This window comes from Benincasa hispida, chromosome 9, assembly GCF_009727055.1.
Source record: "Benincasa hispida cultivar B227 chromosome 9, ASM972705v1, whole genome shotgun sequence".
NCBI classification, from domain to species: domain Eukaryota; kingdom Viridiplantae; phylum Streptophyta; class Magnoliopsida; order Cucurbitales; family Cucurbitaceae; genus Benincasa; species Benincasa hispida.
The window spans coordinates 45,680,954-45,691,713 of NC_052357.1; the positions used below are offsets into that span (position 1 = coordinate 45,680,954).

General features: G+C 30.3%; 1 protein-coding gene across 2 annotated transcripts; it reads right to left on the minus strand.

Annotated features, from left to right (window-relative positions):
- Positions 1–751: 751 nt before the first annotated feature.
- On the minus strand, positions 752–4,396 carry LOC120087125 (V-type proton ATPase subunit e1-like). 2 transcript variants are annotated; one of them, XM_039044015.1, is made up of 4 exons: positions 4,255–4,396; positions 3,988–4,136; positions 2,756–2,803; positions 752–1,092 (listed from the first exon to the last, which is right to left on the minus strand). In XM_039044015.1, the coding sequence occupies exons 2-4, from the start codon at positions 4,083–4,085 to the stop codon at positions 1,026–1,028; spliced, it is 213 nt and encodes a 70-aa protein (XP_038899943.1). In that variant the 5' UTR covers positions 4,086–4,136; positions 4,255–4,396; the 3' UTR covers positions 752–1,025. The 2 variants fall into 2 exon arrangements, with proteins under 2 accessions (XP_038899943.1, XP_038899944.1); XM_039044016.1 differs by having other exon boundaries at positions 4,231–4,387.
- Between the last annotated feature and the right edge of the window lie 6,364 nt (positions 4,397–10,760).

Sequence of the window (10,760 nt, forward strand, 5' to 3'; positions counted from 1 at the left end):
CTCTTCTTGCTACAAAGTATTAGTGTTTTGAGATTAAATTAAAGTTTCAATGCTCACAGCTAGGAGACAATTTCTTTCACTTGATGAAATGAATTTTAGTTGGGTTGTCTTAATTTGGGTCTAATGGATAGATGACTCAATATTTGAGGGAAAAATGAAATTTATCCTACTTTTTTAAATTGAGATTTTTGACCTTTTGTTGACATCATATTCTAATGAAACTACAAAAATCAAATTTTGCACACGAAGATTGAGCCTTAGGCTCTCCTCTATCTTGCTCTCTCTTTCCTCTCTCACGTAGATTGAACTCCTTTCACCTTTTTGCTCTCATGCTCTTGCACTGTAACACAAATCATAGAGATCAAAACTCACGAGGAAAACTCAAGAAGAAAACCTACGAAGAAGAAAATTCCCGAAACAGATGGAGAGGAAGGAAGAAAACGACTGGGAATTGCCTTTTATACAATTAAGGGTAAATTTTGTAAAATTGGCTGATTATATAAGCAAGAGTAAGAGTAGAATTATTTTGGAATTGGGGCTTTTATACTAATCTTTCTTAATTTCTCTTCTACGATCCATGTTTTCATTTAGAAAACTAAATTCATAAGAAAATGTAGAGGAATAGAATAGAACTCGTTAATCACAACTAGATGAATAGAATATATTTTAAAGCAAGCAATCACTTTATTAATAAATGATATTATTGATAAAAATTGAAAAATGAAACAAACAGCCCCAACCACAAAGTATCTAATTCACAAATGGAGATCTGTAATAAATAGCTGTCGATCTTCCCAAAAAAATGAACGGAAAGTAATTCAGAAAAAACAACACTCAGGAAACACAAAATACAGAACCCAATTGAAGGTTTTCTTCAAATTATGAATTGCACAGATTCAACCTGGAAATGCAACATAGGTACATGGAATCTGAAAAATATTACATATCTTAGGGTTGATCAGCAGCAACCCCCATGATGATTTTAATTCATAAGACAACTAGTAGAAGTTCCCAAAATAATCACTTCACTCGGAGTCATTCAGAATGGGAACAATAAGTGGCTTCATTTGTGCAAGATATACAATTGCCCACCTAAATTCAACAAATGCAAAATAAAAATTCAGTAGTAAGTATACATAATACGTTATACATATTTACTATTTCGTAATAATAGATGATGTAACAAGACTAGCCCAGTTCACAGATTCGGTAACAGGTTTCTGAAAGTTCCAGTGTATCACTAAATGTTGAAGATATGGTGAATTTGATATCTTTATTATCTGAAAGGATACTACAGAGGCTTTTCTTTCCCTAATTTTGAGATTCTTCAGCAAAACTATCTGGAAAAATCAAGGCTGGTGAAAATTAAACCTAGATGCCTATTTGATGCTACGATGGATCATTTGATAACAAGAAGTCTATATTCTATACTGTACATTCTGAGGAGAAATTTTGGTTAGATGGAGACAAAAACAAAAAATGGTAGCCAGTCAATTTTAGTTCAGTATCACGTCAAGGATTTTGTAAGTTGCCCTGATTGAAACTTCATCAAAGATTTGAACATATTGTTAAGAGGCATATGGAGGTCTGTCAATAAGTCAATAAATAATATAGTGCACAACTCTGAAAAGGCTTTGAGCCACTCTCAGGTTAAAGGATAGGCTGCTGGTAGGACTTGTTGGGATAGGTAAGGCAAAAATTCCTCGTCAGACTATTGACTGAAAATTGTGTATATAAAGTCTTGAACCTGCTCCTATTCTAGTGATTAGAGCGAGTGCGACCGGGGGAGCATGGTGGGGGGGGGGGGGGGGGGGGGGGCGATATCTTTCAATGTGATCTACCGATAGACATTTCATAAAGAAAAAGTTGGACAATTGGCTTATTAGTACACCTTTAGAATCAAGAAGTAGCCAAATACATGATTTAACCACAGGGTTGATTGGTGCATGATTCCAAAATCTTGCAAGCAATTGATATAAGAAATATCTTAACCAGTATCTATTTTGTGGACATTATAATCTAGATTGTTTCCTTATTTTTATGACTCTTTATTTGCACATCAGTAAGTAAAAGTATCAATCCTATGAAAAATACTTGTATCAAGTTCTAAGGATATATTTCATTAATCAACTCATACATTATTGCAGATGTACAATATATTTTCTCCATCTAGTTCATCTTTCTTCACTAAAGCAAAATCCTACTAGAGCTTCTCGCTCCAAGAAAGAAAAGGTTTGTTGCTTAAGACCGCAACTTGAAATTGTTCAGAGTTTTGTGTATTTGGGTTGCTGTGGTGCATAATAGGGACAGTTGCTCTTTTGGTGCATAATAGGGACAGTTGCTCTTTGGTTGAGGAAATTTGATGAACTCTCATTTTCCAGATAAGGGAAGAGTTTTGAGCTTGGCTTATTGTTTTGCTATCCTGTCAGATCTGAGACGACTTGAGAGTGTGGCTTGAGAAGAATAGTATAATTTTTAGAGAGGTGGAGAAGCCTTCAATAGAGATGTGGGAGGGGTTGAGATTTAATGCGTCCTAATGGGTGTCTGTCATTCGAATTTTTTGTAATTAACAACTTGGTTGTGTTCTTTTGAATTGGAGTCGAAATAGGTGAAAATTCCATTTGTGAGCTTTGAATTCCCTTATACACTTGCATTTTTCTCAATGAAAATCAATAATTTGTCCTCTAACATAACAAGCAAAATTTATTGCACAAAGGAAATTAGTGGTTATCAAACGTTGGGCATAAAAACTTACATCATCCAGCAGCATATTGTTGCAGTAATTATCAAAGTAAGGTGAAACCTGCATTGAAGAATAGCAACATTAGCCAATACATGAGTGCAATGAAAAGTTATAACTTATAAATATACTTCGAAAAGTTATGCATATAAGGTATTAATGGTGCAAAAGCAACATAGCTACTCAATTGTTTGAAGGGGCAAGAGGTCTTCAAATAAGTATTAAGATCCCAAGGAAGTCAGATGCATGATCAGTCTTTCATAATTTTTGTTGTGAACCATACAGTGCCTGATGAAGCAAGCAGACTTAACCATGTAACGCAAAGTCTACATATGAAGTTTCAGAGACTACCCATATATAACATTTTTAATAGTAAAGGTCACTGAACAAAATTAGACTGGTATGACTTCTTAAGAGGCTTTCAATCTTTAGTATCAACATAACTCCAAGGGTGAGTATTGATGTAGTTGCAAAGACGAGCAACCAGAGAGAGGTTAGAGAAACAAGCATTCATTTACAAATAAGGCAGAAGCAGAGCCAATACTTCAAACTGGGAAAGGCAAGTAATTTACAACAGTGTTTTAGTAGGCACATTTTAGGTTCCGGACAGTTGTTAAAACTTAAACCACGAAGCAAATTTATCATCAAGCTTACTGATGACTTACCCTCGACACCAAGATAGAAAACACTTGTATATACTTAAATCAAGAACAACATAGTTCGACAAGATATTTCAATCAAACATTTTTCAGAATGATGTTATTTTTCTTCAGCTAAAGTACTAAAGTTTATAAAATTTCTCATATTCTCCATTGACCCAACCAAACTGTTTTTAAATTTCACATCTCTAGTCAACAGCATTGTTCCATCCTACTCAATATCCCACAAAACTTCCCCAATTTTGTGCATTTACCTTAAATCCTACAAACTGATATTACAATCTTAGTAGTACTATATACCAAGCTAAATACAAGCGCCTGAATCTTCAGTGTTAAAAAAATGGCAGTCATTTGATAAATACAAACAACATATTAAATTTCTAAACTCCAACAACACAAGGATTTAGAATCAATAGCGCATTGGCTACAGTACAACCTAATGATTATGATTATGAGCAACAAAACAAAAACGTATACTTTATAACCGAGTTAGATGATGTATCGGCTGAATTAATTTCCTCTAGATCCATAACCCAACACAGGTATGAAAATAGAGTAAGAGAATCAATAAAGAACAAGGGTGTTTACAAATTAGTCGAAGCGCCTCTGTTACAGCAAATTAAGGTGCAAAAACATCCGATGACTCCAATCACGGCGAAAATCAGGGACGTCACCAAGAATCCCATTGTCAATCCCCTGTGTTCGACCTCGACCGTGCAATCAAAAGATCAAAAACTCTGCGATCAAAAGAAGAACTGGCAAATTAAGATGTAATTTGAATTAAACAAAAAAAAGATGAAGAGAAGAATCTAAAAAAAGAGGAGAACATACAAAAAAGGCGATTTGTTTGATTACCAAGAAACAAGACGAAGAATTGTGCGAATCATAAAGCATCTCGAAAAATCTGAAGACGAAGAAGAAAATAGATCTGAAATTAATCGGAATCTGCAGACATCAAAACTAATCGGGTCGGGCCGGATCATACTACACAATGGGCCCAATCAAATTGGCCCCTGTAGGCCCATAAGAGGAAAAATGTTTGAGAAATTATAGAAAAGGTCAAAAAAGAAAAGTAATGAAGCACATATACTTCTCATTTGATACATATAAAATATCATACTTTCAGATACTTTTACGATTTGACGTATCTATTTTTACGTTTACATTTTTTTTAAAAAAAAAATAAACAATCCATCTAATCTTTCCTAACTAAAACTAGACGGTTTATTTAAAAAGCTTACTACTCGAGTTTAAAACTAAAAGAAAAAGAAAAAAAAAAATAGAAGACCAAGTCCTAGACTATCATCTAATCTTCATTTTCACATTTGAGTCTGCACAAAGTCCTCTAAAATATAACCCATTTAAATATATTCAACAATTCAATGAATAAGTTCTTCATTTATCTTCATACTTATCTTTCTAATCTTCTTCTTCTCTGATCAATAAGAGTCACTCTTTTATTGCATATTATTGACTATTTTACTTCAACATCTTAGATGTTGTTTTTTGTATTGTATTTCAGTGTTTGAAGTGTATTTTGTAATTTTTTTTATTAACTTATATTCTAAATTTATCTATATCTTAGATTTTTCTCAACGTATCCTATACTAGTTTTTTAGAAACTGATGTATCATCGTATCCAATCATACTTGTATCTTGTATTTATGCTTAGGATAACTTTGAAAAATTTCTAAATTTTTCCATTGCCATGGTCTATTTGATGGCTTCTTCCAAACCTACCTTCAATAGTCCAATTTGCCTGCCTAATTTTTAGGTTTTTAAACTATTTGATGCTTTTTTTTTTCTTCTTAAAATCAGGAAATCTTATTTAATTTTAGTATTGAGATTCACTCAACTAAATATTATATCCTTTTATTTAATAACTTAATTATTATCTCTACATTATTTAACCACAATTTAAGTGGGAATCTATAATTATATATTTTAGTATTGTTAGTTTCTTCTCGTTCTATAAAATATGTATTTACATATTTTTGTGTCCCTAAAATAATGCCTTTATTTGATGTCCCATAATGAAATCTCAAACTCCCTCCCTTCTTCACTTCTTCCTCACAATGCAACACTCCATACCCCACAAGTTAGGGCTCAACACGAGCAATAACAATATTCGTACAGTTGAACGAAATGAAAAAATTTATAATCCAGTGTTGTTATTGTACTCCTCAATGAAATTACAAAGCACTATGCGATTGAGAAAATGAAAGAGCATGATGGATGCATAAAAGAGTGCAAGAAATCCTAGATCACCAAGAATTTAGTTATGGAGGCAATTAGAGTTTGAAACTAAGGATAGACTCAATTCAAAGTTCATTATTATATTTGCTCATTAAGTTGTGAGATTATTATTATTATTTTTTACTTTAAAAATTCAATCTATACAAAGTTAACATTACCTTTTATCTTCATGAATTTTCAAATGATTTTTTTCGTATTGAGTATCTATAATTAAACAAAGATAGAAAAAATTATTTTTGAGAGTGTGCCAATTATTTTGTATAGGAATGTTGTTCCTACAAAATCCCCATGAAAAGATCTGGTTATTTTGATATTTGCAGTATTTGTATACTCAATTTAAAGAAGAGATATACATTTTAAGATATTTGTGTGGTCTAGTCTAACGAGTATTTAAGTTATGTTTAATATTATATTTTAGTATAATATATGTATTTGTGAGTCAAAGTTCATCTGATGGTGATTTTAAATATAAGATATTTGTTTGTTTTTAATATCTAAATTTTTGTTATTCTCATTAAATATTTGGAAATTAACCTACTTTTCTAGCTTCAATGAACTTGTAATTATGTTTCTAAATTTTGAAGATGCCTTTGCGTTTTTAGATATTGTTCTGTGAGATATTATTTTAAATATTGGTTTTTAGAATTAAAGTATATTTCATTTAAGTGAATATTGTTTGTCAATGATTCTATGTTTTTGATTTAGAGTTTTAGATTATTAGATTTTATTTTCTCAGTTTTTAGTAGATTTGATTTGGTTAGTTTTGATTTTTTTTTATTAGATTCTATATTTAAGTATATACATATTTGGTGTCATTTTGTTGATCGTAGTTAGGGATATATCGGTATGCATGTTCAAATAATTATAATGTATTTCAATCAAATATTTTAGATTTAGACATTTTTGGAATAAAAATTAGGTTGGAATATAATTCAAAATTACTTTTCAAAATTAGACATTCATCCTGTCGTTCCAAAAATGTAAATATTTTAAGGGAAATTGGACTGACAGCAACATTTGAGGTTCCATGTTTAAGATTGGCCTCAATATATGTTATGTATATTTATATTTTCTAGTATGTTTGTAAACACAAATTGAATGTTGGCTCTAAATGGGCTAATAGGATGAGTATATATGTTGAAGGATTTACCACTTCTCCAAGTATTTCCCTTTTCACCATTGATGTTAATTAATTAAATAACTTCTTATTTGATTAATCGGCATATTTATTAAATCATATATTAAATCTAATTTAATATATAGTTAATTAATTAATTAATATTATAAACATCACATGTTTATATGCTTCCATCTCTCTAACATTATAATTAATTAATTCTTCATGAATCTAATTTACATTAATTAAATATTTGAATCTCATTCAAATATTTCACTCTAATATAATTTCAATTAAAGATCACATCTATAATTAATTATATATTAATCATATTGATATAAATTTTCTTATTGAACAATTCAAATCATTCCTCATTAATATCCGCTCAAACAATATGAGATTATTTGGCTAAACTCATTAATCAAATTAATTAATATTCATTAACTGTGAGTACACTCCACTACAGTCCCACAACCATACTCTTCTCACTGCAGATATATTTCTGTATCCACAGATATAGACCATAACAACAAGTTACAGATATAGACCATAACAACAAGTTAGTCCTTCACGAGTGTTCGCAACATCAACTAGGTCAAATTACCGTTTTACCCTTGGGTTACCTTTGTATCTTGTATCCTTAAATACCGGTGCTCCTCTAATGAACAACCTGTTTATGGTCTAACCATTAAACAGGAATCCCTCTCGGGCCAATGAGAGGGTATGACCCTTTGTTCAAGTCCCGAAGATACCTCTTAAAGGAACACTCATCTACTTACTTTAATGTCAGGAAGGAGTGAACTTCATCTTGTATTACTATGTTCCCAGCTCCCCACTTGGTCTTGTCCCCAAAATGGTAGACTTATTGAGTCGGCAAATTGGTCACTCTCACCCATACAAATCAAAGGATAATCCCTCATGAACAGGAGTTCATAATACATTTAGGATTAAGACTAAGTTGCCTAGATCATCCTATTGAAATAGAAACCTAATTAGTCAACGGTGTTACATTTAGTGGTTACTATTTCGCGGTCTAGTCTTATGCAAATTCATTACATAGAATACCCCCACTCGCATGCCACCTACACGAATGCGTTGGATCATGCATTTGTATCAAATACAAAGTGGGTTGTATCCATAGTGTCACTAGGATAAGGTATCCAACCTTATCCCTATACTATAGACCTTTTAGGTCGTGTCTTGAACATTGATCCCTGTATGTCTCCATATACAGTTCAAGACTCATAAGATAGTCTAGGATATTAGTTTATTGGATTTAAAGTTATTAAGACAAAATAGAATACAACACAATCAATAACATTTATTGAAATAATATTGATATCTCCTTATTGATGATAGTCAATTAATTGTATTTACTATCTACGAGTTTTAGGGCATAAAATCCAACAAATTTAGTCTCATTTATTAATTTTCTCCAACTTAAAGAAGATAATTAATCATATATTCTCAACACTTGAGGTGTCATAAGAAACTTTTCCTTAGACTTTATCAACTTCACTCTATCATTCTATTTGAAGTTAATGCATCAAACATTTAACAAACAATTTTTGTAAATGTAAAATGCTGGAGACAAGTTTAACATTATGTCCTTATAAAAGTTCTATTTGGACATCCAATATACAATACTATTTCAAATCATTCATTTAAAATTGGCTAGGTAGTCAAACTTTTATATTGAAATTTTACTTCATTCATAATGAGCAATAAGACATCAATATTAAATATGAAAAATTTCCCATTTATCATTTAATAAATTTTCTTGTCAGTACAAGAACATTATTATTTATCAAATTCATGGGCTATGATACTTTTATCAAACCCTTTATATTCAAAGATTCTAAATATATAATTCATTTCTCTTATGAATATGTACAATTTTGAAAACCTTTTGCAATTCATTCTTTGAAAAATTTCTTGATTTGTGTAGACGCATTAAACTTTTTTCATAAAATAATTAATTCATTTTTATATATCTCACATGCAACAATGAATCAATAATGCATAAAGACTATTAAAGCAACAAGTGAAAAAATTGACTCAGAGTCTAATTTCTCTCACTAGTTGAGCCATAATTTTCACCTTTTGCCAAAAATCTCACTTTGAAAATTTGTATCTTCATATTCTACACTTTTAAGTCTCTTTTGTAAAGCAATTCATATCCTATAGGTTTTACCCCATAAAAAAATCCACAAATCCAGACTGAGATGAAGTACACAGACTTTATCTCATGATTTATGACTTTGACATATTGCCTTCATGTCAACACCCTTTAATTCTTGTCATCTAATATGACAACTTTAACTTCCATTAAGTTATTGTAAAGGTTGAGTTATTTCATAACTCTCCCACTACCTTTGATGTTAATAAGTCTTCATCTTGTCATCAACATGACAATATTGACTACAAGTAAGTCTTTGTAAGGGTTGAATCATCTCATAACTCTCTCTACAATGAAGACTTCTCTAGTTAACAATTAGAATTCATTTTACTCTCAAATGTAATTAAATGATTAACATCACTTGTTAACGATCAAGTGGCTTACTTGGAATCAATTCATCAACACTATTTAATATTTTTTTACAGGTTTCTAGCCTTTTATTAGTCATTCCTAATAAAACAGTATTTGTCACACAAATACATTATTTTATTTGAAATTGAACAAAAAACCATTTTGTAACTCCTAAAGGACAACCTATATTTAGGCATATCTTTAAACATTTATGTATTTATTGGGTTTGTTTTGGTACAAATATATTGAAATACCCAAATCCTGAAACGTCGTAAACTATTTTACAATACTTCTATAATCCAAAATTATTTCTCAAATAGTTTAAAAGAAATAATGTTCAAAATGCAATTTCTATTGCATGTCCTAAGTAGAGCTTGACATCAGTGTGTAAATTCTAAATGATGTGACTTGTTTAACAAAGTACTCATCATAACAAGGTCAAATTTCTCCTATTACTTGACAATTTTACCCAAAATTGCATCTAATACTTGAGTTGGGATCTAATCCCATCTTTTTCAATTAGGCATAGTACAATAAAATCCTGTACAAACTATTATTATCTGATCATAATGTCTTGATAGACATACCTAATTGATTTAAACTTTAATCTATTTCTTTTTGAACATTTCAAAGAGAATGAGACTTAAGCTTGCATTAAATGAAGATACTTATACATAAAACATTCATCAATCATATTGATGGCATATTTATGATGTTAAGATGACTCTTACATTCTTCATACTACTCATGTATGAAAGACAAGATCTTTAAAGTAGCTTAACTCTAACCTTTATAGAATTACCTGTAATAGTCATTAAAATTGATCATAATCAACTTTAAGTGCCAACAAAAGTATCTTTAAGGAGAAAAGAATTTGTCTTTCGTTCTGGATTCCTAAATCCTTAATCTCTCAGTATAGTAGATAGACAAGTTAACTTTTAAAACGGAAATTGTACTTATTAAGACTGAACATATTTTCAATCAACTTTTGAAAATATGCTTTATTACCATTCATACTCTATAAATTATGTAGTAATAAAGTTAGGAGAAATTGAATTTCTCATATAATGATAAAAACACAATTTTCAACATAAATAAGTAATGATATTATAATATATCTCACTATTTTAACTGAGATGAGCTTCCTGGTACCAACTTGTAGAAACTATTCTACCTATTTTCCAATAAAATACAATTTACTTGTAATGAATATAATTTTTAATAGTGAATCCATATCCATCTATCTTGGTGCAAATCTTTATTCTCCACCAAGAACTCATTAAATCAAATTTACCTTTATTATTATATTCTTCTATTTTTAGATATTTCTAAAATTCCTCATAGTACAACTTCTCGGGTTAATTTGGAAACAATTTCCTTATAAGCTTCAATTACAGAAGTTATATTTTCTTGGACTATCATAATACTTAATCTTGAGAGTATTTAGATAATTATCTA